At 40.8% G+C, this 14,978-nt stretch overlaps 1 protein-coding gene across 1 annotated transcript in view; it reads right to left on the bottom strand.

Moving 5' to 3' along the window:
* GATM (glycine amidinotransferase) overlaps positions 1 to 14,978 on the bottom strand; it is a 587,158-nt gene that overhangs the window by 461,696 nt on the left and 110,484 nt on the right. The window contains exon 2 of the mRNA XM_044077207.1: positions 13,293 to 13,508. Coding sequence (XP_043933142.1) covers positions 13,293 to 13,508 — 216 coding nt within the window. The remainder of the gene's footprint in view (positions 1 to 13,292; positions 13,509 to 14,978) is intronic.

The raw sequence follows: 14,978 nt of genomic DNA, 5'->3' as shown, positions 1-14,978 counted from the left end.
TCAGTTTTTTAGGATTTTTGTGGACTGCTACTTCCTCATACAGCAGGGGCCATCCTTTCCATGCGCCTGGGCTAGCACCACTGTAGGAATGTTTCCATTCTGTGCCTTGAGGATTCTACATTGCCATTTTTTCCAGTCCTGGCACCAGTGCACCTACCAGCATTAGGCACTTTTTTATCCTGAGTTTTGTGCACCCAGCTATCTTGTTTTTTTTTTTTTTTTTTTTGTCAGATTATGTAGCTTAGCTGGTGGTCACTTAAGGCTACTGGGTAGGGTGCCACTTATAGCAACACTGTTTGGGGTGGATGCTTGAATCTAGTCTAGGAGGGATTCTTTATATGTGGCTTTGTTAATTCTAGTTGGAGTCTTGATTAATTGAGAAAAGCTGTACAGCTGATTAGGGTCTAACGTCTCTTGTCCTAAAGCCCCCGAGTCTGATGAAGTCCAGGAACAGGGCATGACCACTGGAAGGCTGTTCATCTCAGCTGGTTTCTTTATTTGTCTGACGGTTCATTAGTGTACTCATTGAAATCCAGATAACCTTTGCAGTTACATTGATCAGTTTAAACACTGTTGGTAGTAGTCAGCATTAATTTTTAATTAGGTGAAGAGGGAGAGAAGGTGCACAACGCTTGTTACCTTGCTTTCATCTCAACCAGAAGTACATATCATATACTTTTTGTAGGATTGGATCATCAGTGGCATAGGATATTCATTATTATTGAAACCAAAAATGAATAATTTTAATTTTTGTAGCATTAAATTTCATACAACCTGATTTTGACCACAACACCAACCTGTCTTAAATATGATTGCATGGTCTTCTAACCATCTATTAATGTTATAATCACTCCTGTTTTCCCGTCATCAGCATACTTACTCAACCATATTTCAACATTTTGAGGGAAACCTGTCATAAAAATAGCAAATAATACAGGGCTTAAAACTGACCCTAGAGGAACCCCAGTATTAATTATTCTTGAATTAGATAAGGTATCTCCAATCTTTACCCTTCATTGTCAGTCATAAAGCCAATTACTCACCCATCTAATCACATAAATCATTAAAGATTTTATTTACCACTGATTTCAAAATAACTAAGATGAACCACATCAAAAGCCATAGCCAAGTGCACCACATGTACATGCAGTCCCCCATCGAAACCCTCCCAAACAGAACAATAGAAACCCAAAGTATTTGTAATGTGATCTTCTGATAGAAAGCCACATTGTGGTATATTCTAATATACAATGCTTCTGACATCAAGTTTAACACAACCCTTTCAAAACATTTTCTTAAAATACTGGCTAAGGTAATAGGTCTGTAATTCATTGCTTTTGACAAATCCCCACCTTTAAACAGTGGGAAGACAAATATCTCTTTCTAAATACTTGGAACATAACTAGTAAAGTTCCCTGAAAAAAAGTTTAAGTAAACATTGAGTGATAATTAAAATAATTTTTGTAAAGAAAATCCATTCAAGTCATCTGGGCCTGCAGCAGTATGCAACTTAATCATTAAAAAAAAAACTTTACTGAACATCTCCCTAGTGATCACAGGACAGTTTGCATTATCCTTCAGTTCAATGAAAATACCACAAACTCAATACTTCCATTACCTGAATAATTAGTAAATTCATCTAAAACACCTAAACTTGTTTTTGAGATCTATAGTGGGACAGTCATCTATTTTTAAAAGAAAACTACTATGAGATTCTTTGTTATATTGCCTTAAATACTCAAAAAGGCCTTTTTAATTATACATAGCACATACTGCTAGATTTGTTTTATAATTACTTTTGACGTTATGTATAAACCTCCTAAAGAACCCCCTAGATAAAATATATATTTTTATATTTTCCATTATTGTCCTTTTATACCTTTTCCAGTAATAATTCTTTCTTTTCCTTGCCTTTTCTAATGATGCACTTCATCATTAAGTAGCTATTCCTCTTTTTATTCACACTCAAAGGCATACTTATCTACCAATCCATTAAGATAATCATAAAAAAATCCATTTTCTTCAATGCTTTTTCCAAGCATTAATTCTTCCCAGTTCCATACCTCAACAACTTTTAATCTACCAAATTCAGTCCTGTAAAATTTCCTGCTATAGCTACCTCATTTTGAATAATTACATTATCGCCACAGTTGTTCCATGAAAGACTCTTATGGTCAGATCCAGCAATCCAGTCCCCCGCCCCATGTCACTGTCCCTATTCCTGACAATGTCCTACTCACAATAAACTTCTTTGCCCTACCTTAAATCCATGCAGCAATCTATTGCCTTACCCATGTCACTGTCTCTATTCCTAACAGTGTTCCTCAGACCTTAACCTTCTGTGGCCAAATTCATAATCCAAGCAGCAATCCAGTTCCTCACCCTTATTGCTGTCCTTATTAATGACATTGTCCCTCTTATCATAACCTTCTGTGCCCTACCCTAAATCAGTGCAGCAATCCAGTTCCTCGCCCATGTCACTGTCTGTATTCCTAACAGTGTCTTACTCACCATAACCTTCTGTGTCTTATGATAAATCCATGCAGCAATCCAGTACCTTCCTCATTCATGATAGCGTCCTTCATATCAGAACCATCTGTCCCCTTCCCTAAATCCATGCAGCAATGCAGTATCTTACAAATATCAATGTTACTATTTATGATAGTGTCCTTCTCACCACAACCTTCTGTGCCCTATGCTAAATCCATGCAGCAATACAGTTCCTCATCCCATGTCACAGTCCCTATTCTTCACATTGTCCCTGTCATCACAATCTTCTGTGTCCTACCCTAAATCCACGCATCAATCCATTCCTTCATCCATAACACTGTCCTTATTCCTGACAGTGCCCTTCTCAACACAACCTTCTGTGCCCTACCTTATGTCACTATCCAGGAGTGCTACAGAATCCTGAAAGCCCCAAATCCTTAAAACCAAAATCCTGAGACCAAAATCTCAAAAGTTCAAAATACTGAAAACACACAGGATACCAACACTTACTATATTCTAGCACAAGTACATACAGAAACAAATGAAATGCAAACCATATTACTCTTTTAAAAGTATTAGCAGGGGGGAAAGCCCCCTACACCCCCCATATGGGGGGCTGTGCCCATCACACCCCCGGCTACTTAAATACATTAACTCCAAGATTGCACTTAGTGTAGTGAAGTGCAGTCTTAGAGCTGATACATTTAAGTAGCAGGGGGTGTGGGGGGTGCAGCTCCCCACATGGGGGGGGTGCAGGGTGGCTTGCCCCCCTGCATATAGTTGAAGGGTAATATGTTTCTGTATGTACTTGTGCTGGAATATAGTAAGTGTTAGTATCCTGTGTGCTTTCAGTATTCTGAACGTTTGAGATTTTGGTCTTTAGGATTTTGGGCTTTCAGGATTCTGTAGCACTCCCCAATGTCCTTATTCTTAACAGTATCTCTGTTTCTCACTGCAGCCTTCTGTGCCTTACCCTAAATCCAAGCAGCGATCTTTTTTTTTCAGTCTACACCCCAACTCTCAATTTCTTCTAGGAGGCACCTGCACAGGACTGAGTAACTCTCTTGTTAAAGGTGAGGTGGCACATGTATACCTAAACTCCTTCTATCAAGTTCACCTGTGACACAATCATAAAACTAGATCTGATATGAGTGAGAACTCCAGCCTCCATGAATATATGATGGATGTTTATAATTATTGCTCTCCAGGAAAGCAACCAGAGTTTCCTCAGGATTCTATCCAATATTTTCTCCACCACTGATGTTAGGCTAAGAGCTCTCTGGATTTTTTGGCCACCTACCACATATGCTAGGGTAACACACATGCTTCTTCCAGTCCTCAAGCACTTCTGCACTGGCTAGTAATCTGTTGAATATCTTCACTGTGGACAGACTCCTGAGGACCCTAGAAGGGTGTTTGTCTGGCTTCTGTACTTTATCCTTCCTGAGGAGGCTCATCTGTACCAAGAAGCAGTCGAGCATACTTAACACAAATGCAACTTATCTCCATACTGATTGCTTCCATTATGTGGGAATCTGGTTAGATCTTTACCTTTCTTTCTAGCACCATGTCCAGTGCCTAAAATGTAAAACAATATACAGATGGATATCTTCTAGAAAGATTTCTGTTCTGTTTAACTCAGTAACTAGATGAGTAAATGCCAAAGGTACACTTGATGTTCTTCGTGTTTCACTGTTGCAGTCACCACATTTGGGTTATCTGCTTGCAGTAGCCCTCAGTTGGCGTGATTATCAAAGTCTTGGGTCCTGCATTGGTTGCTGTCTCATCTTCCATGACATCAGATAGTCAGGGGTATAAAGCATACAGCCTATGCCATTACATCTGTCTTTCTTGCCGTGCGGTGCCCGAAGCAGAAACAGTTCGTAAGTGCCAGTTGACCGACTCCTGAAATTTTTGTTTTCAAGTTTCAGATCCGAAGTACCCCATTGGGGAAACTTTTTCTTGCTCTAAACCGATGTCAGTAAAAGTCAATAATTGTATTTCTTGTGGAAAGCAAATACCTCATAAAGATTTTCATTCGTACTGTATTCCTTGCCTAGGCCCTGACCACAAGGTACCTCGCTGTCAGTTTTGTGCCTTATTTAAACCACGAACAATTCATCGTCGGTACATTTTTGCTGCTAAATATTTTGGTACTCAGTTTAATTATCCAGATATGTCTTCGGTAAGCCATCTGACTACTGGCATTCTGAAAAAATGCAAAGATAAAGACAGAGACAGGCTGCCTAGGTCCAAAGCTGCCGACGACGCTTCTAAGCAAGTCGCTAGTTTGCCGGTACTCAGTGAGGCACTTTCGCAGCCCCTGATATCCACTACTTTAGATTCGCAGGCCTCTACTGAGACCCATTCAGAGTCCGGTATGCTGCGAGATGCTTCAACTGTGGAACCTGCAGATGTCTCTACCTTGCATGGGTCCGGAGCCGCTGTGCAGGCACCAGCTTCTGAGGGTGTATTCAGGCCTACTGACTTGCATATTAAACCAATGCCATCTTCTTCTTCTAGGCCTAAAACTTAAACCATGCCTAGGAAACTGATGCCCAGACCGCTTGGTCAGGCCTCAATGCCTAAAAAACAAATGATAAGAATGGCTGAAGACCTTATTACTTTAATCAGGAGAAGCCAACCTTCCCCCTCTAAGAGTCCTAGGACTGAACTTGCTTATGATACGTCTGACCAGGATTCTGAAATTTCTGTCTCCTCTGATGACCAGGATTTACCCTTATCTACCTATGAAGATTCTGATGCAGAGGACTCTATTCCCTCTGCTTTTCCCCAAGAAGATTTTTCTTTTGGTGAAACCTTGCATACCCCTAGGGAGCATTTTCACTGGGAAAGCCAGGATTACTCTGATTCTAAAAAGAGGCTTAGAGATTTCTTACTCCTGCCCCAACACAGGCCTTTAGCTATCCCTCCTGTGCTGGACATTGTTGACGATGCCTTTTCGGAATCTAGCTTGGCCCCTGACTCTTTACCACCTGCTCCCAGAAAACCTGATAGATATTACAGGGTTCTGATTCTCACAAGTTCCTTTTTAAAAATCCTACGGCGGATCCTGAGACCATTTCACAGGGACTCAAGGGCATTAAGGCTACCACTGCCAAAAATCCTACCCACTCTGATAGAGATTCCAGGGCCCTGGATAGATGGGGTAAGAAGGTATACACCTCTGCAACCTTGGCCATCAGGGCCTTAAATTGCCAGTTTCATATGTTAAAGTATCAGCAGCACATTATTGGATTGTTTAAACAGAAAATGATATTGATTCCTGATTGTGCTGAAAATAAGGATTTACAGGATTTAATGCATTCTGCTGAACAGGTTGGAAAACATACTTTGCAATGTGATTTGGATTCACGAGAGGCATCTTGCAGGGCTGCTGTCACCTGGTCTGTACTTAGAAGGCATGCTTGGCTTAAGGAGCAATCTTTGCCAGATCATGTTAAAACTAAATTGCTGGATGCTCCCTTAAATCAGGACCGCCTGTTTGGTGACAAAGCAGAAGAAGTTCTTAAAAATATAGAGGAAAAAGCTAAATCTATGCAAACTGTTAAAGGATTCTTACAAGTGCAGCCTCCTAGATTTAGTAGGCATTGGCCCTCAAAAAATTGGTCCTTTCCTGCCTCTTCCAGGTCTTCTCAGTTCAAACCCAGAACCAGCAGAACACCCAGGCTACAGTCCCAGGGTATGCACAGGACTAAGCAGTGGGGGGCTTCCACTTCCAAATCAGGGAGTAGTAAGACTCCCTCCTATGGTAAGCTCTCTCAAAGACTTAACTTTAAAACTTCCAAGCACTTCTCAGCTGACTGCTCCTTTAGGGGGGAAGAATTGCTCTGCAAGCAAAAAACTGGGAACTCATTACCCAGGACAAATGGGTTTTAAACATAGTTTCCCAAGGATACAGATTTCACTTCCACACGTTACCAACCCCAAACGGTTGGCCAGATCTACTCCCAAATCAGTGGGCAGAGGCTCAAAAGCAAGTACTCTCTCTCTTAAGATTAAAGGCTATTCAGACTGTACCAGAAGAGGAAAAGGGGCAAGGTTTCTACTCAAGACTTTTCCTGGTACCCAGAAAAGACAACTCATGGCATCCTATCCTGGACCTGTCTATCCTAAACACCTTTTTGGTGATTCCAAAATTCAAGATGCTAACTCTTCACCAGTTGCTTCCCATGATAGGCAAAGATGCCTGGTTGGCAACACTGGAATTAAAGGAAGCCTACCTGCACATCCCAATCAGGGAATCTTGCAGAAAATACCTACGCTTCAAAGCAGCTGCATGCACTATCAGTTCTCTGCACTGCCCTTTGGCTTATCTACTGCGCCCAGGGTATTCACAAAGTGCCTAGCTCCAGTCATTGCATTTTGCAGGCAAAGAAATGTTCAAATATACCCATACCTGGACGATTGTCTAATTCAGGCAGAAAGCCAGGACATACTTCTGAATCATCTGGGATTTGTACAAAAGGTGTTAACTTGTCTGGGTTACACCATAAACGAAAATAAATCACATCTGGTACCCTGTCAGCAAATTATATTCCTGGGAGCAAGCTTGAACACAACTTCCCACATGGCTTTCTTCACGCCAGAGAAACAAATTCATTTGACAACTTATTTCAAACTAGTGGCCACAAAAACCCTGCTATCTGCAAGGCAAATACTGCAAGCCTTGGGGTTCATGGCCTCGTGCATTCTACTAATTCCATATGCAAGACTGCATATAAGGAAACTACAATGGTATCTAAAAAGCCTATGGTGTTAACATTCTCAGGATCTAGAAGCAATGATTCCTATCACACCTTGTCTATGGTTAGAGTTCCTTTGGTGGGCAGAGGCCTGCCACCAAAACAAGGGACTACCATTCACTCTACCCCCTGCTGCACAAACCCTAACAACAGATGCATCAGACTATGCATGGGGGGCTCACCTGGCAGGGAAGTACATTCAGAGCAAATGGAACCCAAGTCAAATGCACCTGCATATCAACCAAAAAGAAATGTTAGCTGTACAGAATGCTCTGACAGCCTTCAAGGACCACATTCTTCCAGGACAATTAATGGTAAAGACAGACAACACCACTGTTATGTGGTACATAAACAAGCAGGGGGGTTCCCATTCTTACCCCCCTCTGCAGACTAGCCATGGCTCTGTGGAGCACAGCCTTGAGCTACCAAGTGCATCTACAAGTTCTATTCCTGCCAGGAAAACTAAATACACTGGCAGATGAACTAAGCAGAAATCTCATGGACCCACACGATTGGAAACTGGAACCAAAAATTTTTAACATGTCGATCAACAAATGGGGGATCCCAGATATAGACCTGTTTGCCTCCCCCCCAGAACTACCAATTGGACAAATTCTGCACAAGGACACCCCACAAACAAGCTTGGAAAGTGGATGCTCTGTCCTTCAGCTGGAAAAATCTATCAGTTTATGCCTTTCCTCCTCTGCCTCTCCTTTCCAAAGTACTACTAAAGATCAAACAGGACAAACCAAGGATGATACTGATTGCACCAGACTGGCCACGCCAAGACTGGTGTACCCCCTCTTGCGCAGTGTGTCACTGCTGGCTCCATGGCACCTGCCTCAGACCCCTACCCTGCTGTCACAGCAGGAGAGCCAGATTCTGCACCCTCAGCTTCAAACCCTGAACCTTCCAGCCTGGCTAATTACCTAACCTCTCCATTACCATCCCTCAGTAAACAAGTGTTGGATGTCATTTTGGAGGCAAGGAGGCCTAGTACTGGAAAATCATATGCTAAAAAATGGAAAAGATTCTGTGCCTGGAACCAAACATAAAGGATGGCCACAGCAGTGCCCAATTTACCTCAGATTCTTCAATATTTAACTGAGATGCTTCACAAGGACCTTTCCTTTTCCTCCATCAAAATTCATGCCTCAGCCATTTCAGCTCATTACAACACAGAACCACCCCTCTTTTCTCACCCACTGCTCAAGCAGTTCCTCAGAGGGGCCAAAAACTTAAGACCACCCAGGAGAGCCCCAACTCCAGCCTGGGACCGTAATTTTTTATTGGAAAAACTCACTCTTCCTCCTTTTGAGCCAGCTGCAACTGCAGAATTAAAATTCCTTTCTTGGAAAACAGCTTTCCTTTTATCAATCACTTCAGCAAGAAGGGTATCTGAATTACAGGCCCTTATGGCAGTGGAGCCTTTCATCATCTTTCATGCAGACAGGGTGTCCCTCAGGACCAATCCCTCTTTCATGCCCAAGGTGGTATCCAGTGTGGCTCTTAATCAGTCCATTCATTTGCCAACCTTCTTTTCTAATCCACAGAACAAAGGGGAATGGATACTTTTACTTGGACAGGACTAAACCTCAAAGGAAATCTGAACAACTTCTGGTGGCATTTGCTGTAGGGGCAGAGGGGAAGGCTATTTCAAAGCAAACCATTTCTAAATGGATAGGCCATTGCTTTCATTTCTGCTATAAGCACCATGGAAAACCTATCTCACAGGGGATTAGACCCCATTCAACCAGGGCTGCATCTACCTCTACAGCCTTTCTCAGAGGTGTCCCTACCAGAGACATCCTAGAAGATGTTACCTGGAGCTCTGTACATACTTTCACCAAACATTACCATTTGCCTATTTTCTCTAAATCCAGAGCGGGCTTTGCCACTGCAGTCTTGCAGGGCCTTATAGCTGGTCCTAATGCTATGTAAAGTCCTCCTCCCATCCTTAGCTTTGTGAATCTACCCAAATGTGATGACTGCAACAGTGAAACACGAAGAACATAGTACAGTTGTGTACACTTACCATAAATGTAGATGTTCGAGTGTATTCACTGTTACAGTCCTGGTTACCTTCCCTCCAGCCCCCTGACTTCTTTTGGCTATACCTCTATTCTCCTTTAATATACTTAAAAGCTTTTTGGTGTATTTTCTTTTATGTTGGAGGTATAACCTTATATATATATATATATATATATATATATATATATATATATATATATATATATTTAATTGCTTCCCATTAAGGGGGGTACCTGACATTTGGGACAAGAAAAACTGATGTAATGGCATCGGCTGCATGCTTTATACCCCTGACTACCTGACATCATGGAAGATTCATAGATTCATAGATTCATAGATTAGTACTAAGCTAACTGCCCTTGTGAACCATTTTAAGCTTAGCCAATTATCCCTTGTGATATTCAAACCCTGCATCTTGTGTTTGTAAGGCAAACACCTTAACCATTAGGCCACAGCAACTGACGCAGGACCCAAGACTTTGATAATCAGACTGACTGAGGGCTACTGCAAGCAGATAACCCAAATGTGATGACTGCAACAGTGAATACACTCGAACATCTACATTTATGGTAAGTGTACACAACTGTACTTTCCTCAGACTGAGTATGGCATTCTCTTTTTCTAATCATTGCCTCTTAGGCAATACATTGCTCTGCCTTTCAGACCCTTATTAGCAATAAAACGAGGACCCTTATTGACAACGTAATGAGGTTCATCGTCTTATATTCAGATTATCAGTATACTTGCATTTGCTTTCCAAAGGGCCAACAGGCTTCTAGCTAAATGAAAGAAGATTTTACTATAATCTACATAGCTTTAAAGTCAAGCCACCTCCACAACATAGAGGGATAAATGCATGGGTATGACCAGGTGCTCTGAGTTTGAGTAGTGACACAGGTACCTGTTGGAGATGGAGGACCAGGTGAGGCATTTGCTCAGTGCACACTTCTTGGATGAATTTTTGGTAAAGTTCATGGAGATGCTCATCTTCAAGGAGGACAGAGCCATGTGATCATGTCACATGCAAAAGCATGGATATCCATTGCAAGTGGCCATTGTACACTACCTCAGTGGATGGCTACGAGCATGAACAGCTGGTATTATGGCTTAAGGGCCATCACATAGCTACCTTTTAACAACTAGAGATGGTTACAGTATGATGACTGCTCTTTAGCAACTCCACCTCCTGGGTGCTGGGATTACCTTTTCAGGTCTGCTACTCACCAGAACCTGGCATCCACTTAGTCAGATACAAAGCAAACACTATTTCATCTAGGCTTGCTCCCACAGCCAGAGAGAGAGAGAGAAAGAGAGCTAGGAATTTTTCACAACTGGAGTTAGGTCCCAGAGGCAAAATGGAGCTGTGGACTGTGTGCAGACTGAAGTCAGTGGTGGCTGTACCTTTTGGCAGATTAAGAGAAAGGAAAAATAAAGTATATCAGGTCTGGAAACCTGTAGGATGGTACGTGCAGGGAAAAGAAGAAAATAATTAGTACATCAGCCCATCTGTAGTAGCCTACTTATTTACTTAGTCTTCTGCCCCATATCTTAAATCTATGGCTCATATGGTTATTCGGTTTAAATGCATAAGGGTTCACTTCAAACTCTTAGACAGGACTATTTCCTTGGTCTTGTTTCTTGAGACTCTGTTCTTGATCTTGTCAACGTGTAGGCTTTCATTATTAACCCACTTTTTGCTCTTTAACTACCTGTTGTGTTAATAGAATTAGGATTTTTTAACCCTTTTCTTGGAACAGAGGCTGTCCAGCTGTCCATAATCTTTTACAGCTGAACTCATTTAGGTTGTAGCAAGTAATACCTATGACCAAAAATGGAACAAGTTTCCCAGGTAATACCTATCCATACTTTCCAAAATGGCACTTATCTGTTGATCTGTCATCTGAAGTTTTTAGACCTTTTATCAACCTTCTGTAAATTCCTTCCTTTTTTTTCCCACTTGTTTCATTAACTGACACTTATGGTTTTCTACTGCTTCACAGACTTGGTTGACATTTGACATTCATACAGTACATTAACTGTTTGCCTCATGAACATTGTGACACCCCTGCACTGGCAAGTAATTAAGGAGCCTCAGTCTTCACCACTAGCACCAGTGAGGGACATACACATTGGGAGGATGACAAGTACACATGCAGTAAAGTACAATTTCCCTTAAGAGCATACAGAGATCACAGTCAGTCTGGGGGCTGGTTTCTCCCTCTTTCTCCAGATCCCCAATAAGACTCCCTACTGGCACAGCTATAGGGTTGAGATCTCAGCTGAGTGGCCAAGCCAAAACCTCCAGCACCCTCTCTGTCCAACCAGTGCTTCGTGTCCTTGCCCAAGTAGCTGACACACACACACTTTGAGATTTGATTTATACACAAACATATACCTGGGAAAGGCTGGCACAGGTTTGTTACTTATGCCCCCTTCTGCCCAGACTATAAGGTAGGACCAGCTGCCACCAGCCACTACATATCAGCTACTTAAGGCCCTTACAAAGGGTGACCAATCCTACTGTGTAATGTTGCTATTATCCAAATGGTATGTGTGACCAAGACTTTCAAGGATATTTAGGAGTGGCCTGCACAATGTCACGAAATACATATGCAAGTACTCCAATATCTTAAATATCTCTAAACAAACCAGCAACAATTAAAAGGTTTAAATGTATGTAATAATAAATAATAAAACAAAAAGACAATACTCAAACAACACAGTAACTACAGAGTTCAGAATCACAGGAAATATTTTAAAACAACATTGCAGGACAGTCTCAAATAAATAAAGAACACATCTAAACTAATCTTTACTATGTTCCTATCTATATCTAAAAGATACTCTTCCCTAAATAACTTACACACAGAGAAAAGGCAAATGCAGATGAGTGGATTTTCTTGCTAGGTCAAAGACGAAACACAAAATGTCCTCTCTCCCTCTCTGAAAGAGTTCTTAAATTAATATCACATATTACTGCTGGGTTAGCCTGGATGACATCACTTTTTGTCACCTGCCTTCAGTTCCCAGTCTAACAGAAACTTAACAAAATTTAACATTTCTGTGTAATAAATACATATCTCTCAGAAGTGTGCAGCTGCTAGGAAGTCATAGAGCAATAAAAGCACTTTTACATTTGAAACTTAGTAATTATTTCTGCTTCAAAATAATAGGAAAAGCTCTAGCTCTAGACATCGTGTCTGCTTGTTGCATTAACTAACATTTATAGCACTTCATAAAACACTTTTAATTTCAACTTATTTTCTTGAAGCTTTGCAAGTTAACTCTGTATGTTCCAGCTTCTACATTTGCACAGGTATATCATTTATATACATTTCTGTTCTTTTCCAATAGGGTACATTGTGATTACATGCTTGAAGCTCAGTACATAACATACAGTTCTGCACCAGTAGTTTAATATACACATAACATATAGTTCTCTTACTTTTGTAAAACAAGCATATGAATCATATTATTATTCACAAATGATATATGATTATTTACAAAATTCCAAATAGCTGGGCTGGCAGTGTCACAATTCTATATAAATCATTTTAATATTTTCAAGTGACCTATAATTATTTACAAAATTCCATATAGCTGGACTGGCAGTATTTCCCTGGTGTCACAAACATTATTACCCAAACATACCAACGCTTTTATCCACTTTTGAGAGTTACACCAGAACATGTTCACTAATGAATCTTTTGTATTTACAACCTGTTATTGATTTTAGCACTTGCTAGATTGGATAACCTGTGTTTCAATATGCCTTTGGTCCAGTTCCCAGTTGCCAAAGAAGTAATAAATGGAAGTGCCCAAAACAATAAGCTTTTTGACATCTAGGCTATGATGGCTTCTATTTGTGTATTCTTCAGTTTCATAAACATATACAGCTTTCTACATACTGTTGCTCTAAATAGAAACTAGTACACTTTCATGTAAGATCAGCTCTGTGCATTGATGGTATAAATATTGAAGTAACATTAAATGCTTTTTTTTTACCTTGACTTCCACAGTAAAGTGGGGTACACAGGCATTCTCAGCCCGTCCTACAATCACTTCCTCAAGTGGGTCCCATTCATTGTAGGAGCAGACAGGGCAGTCCGAAGGAATTACATCAGTTGCCTTCTCATCTGCAGCAAAGGCACTGTTAGACACTGCTGCGGCTTGGGTGTTCTGGAAGGCTCTCTGCACCCAGCTAGTAACAGCCCATCCAAGCTGAAAATGAAGAAAATACCAATAGTTTTATCATTTGCAAGTAGAATAGATGTTTATTTTAAGTATAATGAATTCTAAATAATAAAAAAAACAGATCATTTCCATAGATAAAAACATATCTTATGTACTGTACTGTATTAAAAAGGTTAAGTCATTTTGGTTTGAATCAGCAGGAACCATGCCTTTGTGCGCCTTGATATAAACTGAACAGAAGGATGTTATTGTTTCAGAGGTATAATGAATGCTTGTCTGTAATACCTCCACACTGAATCTATGCTTTGTGTCACCAAAATACCTCAACATGCTGTCTTGCGTTAGTGGGTGAACAGTATGAAAACTCTTTTTGGAAGTGAAAGTTACATAAAAGGAAGGAGATTCTGCATATAAAATCATCAGCAGCACATATTCTAGTTATATCATATAGCAGCTGTTTGGCAGGCAGACTAGAATACTGTCTGATTTCCATGCTTTCAAACCCAAATACTTCATTTAGTAGGGCATGAATCTGAGCTTTCTGAGTTGGAATTGTGTCAGCTATTATAAACCATTAATCAGGTCTTACATGAAGTGGTCATTATCATTGTGGGGCAGGAAAGGAGAGTTTCAAAGGAGGCCCAAGCAAGCCTGAAAATGGAATGCCATTAAAATATTACCTGTCTGGCTTTTTATGTGGAAATCAGGCTAAATGCAGAAACACAGAATCATCAGTCAGTAAGTGAATGAACTTAACTTGCTGTAAAGGAATACTGTACCATGCCAAGGTTGACTACATAATGTAAGTGTGTGTGTGTGTGTGTGTGTGTGTGTGTGTGTGTGTGTGTGTGTGTGTGTGTGTGTGTGTGTGTGTGTGTGTGTGTGTGTGTGTTTTCCCACCCACATGCTCAATGAGGGTTATTGAATCTGGTCTGAAAGACCAAGCTTGCATCCCTTGGTATATGCTGCATTTTTACTGTGAAAGCCTCTTCTTGTCTGATACAAGTACAGCTAGTGACTGAACCCATCACTTTTTCCCAATTTAGGCAAGCCATCATCAGCTGCACACTCCCACCCTCCCCTCCCCCATCCTCCCCCATCTGGCTACTCTAGTTCCTGATCATCTACTTGGACTCAATTCATCTCGGTCATAGTCAGGACTCTATTTCAGTGTACCATGGAATATCTAAATACTAAAAAGGAGAGGTTCCAGCACTGAGCTCTGAGGGACACAGATGATTACTTTAATACTTTCTGATGATTTGTCTTTCAGCCACAAATTGACTGCTTTTTAAAGCATTTAGTTTTGTATGATGCAAATGTGGGGAATGATGTTAAAGGCATTAGCCAAGTTAAGATAGACCAAGTGCACTGCATGGCCACCATCTAGAGCCTCCATAACCATTTCAAAGAAATTTACCAAAATTAAATAACATCTGCCCATTACAAAACAAACTATTGAGTGGCCAAGTCTAAGAACAGGTAGAAGAAGATGAC

The sequence above is a fragment of the Protopterus annectens genome, chromosome 7.part0 (assembly GCF_019279795.1).
Source record: "Protopterus annectens isolate FY-2018-M chromosome 7.part0, PAN1.0, whole genome shotgun sequence".
In the NCBI taxonomy this organism is placed as follows: Eukaryota; Metazoa; Chordata; order Ceratodontiformes; family Protopteridae; genus Protopterus; species Protopterus annectens.
This window is presented reverse-complemented; position numbering and strand designations above follow the sequence as displayed.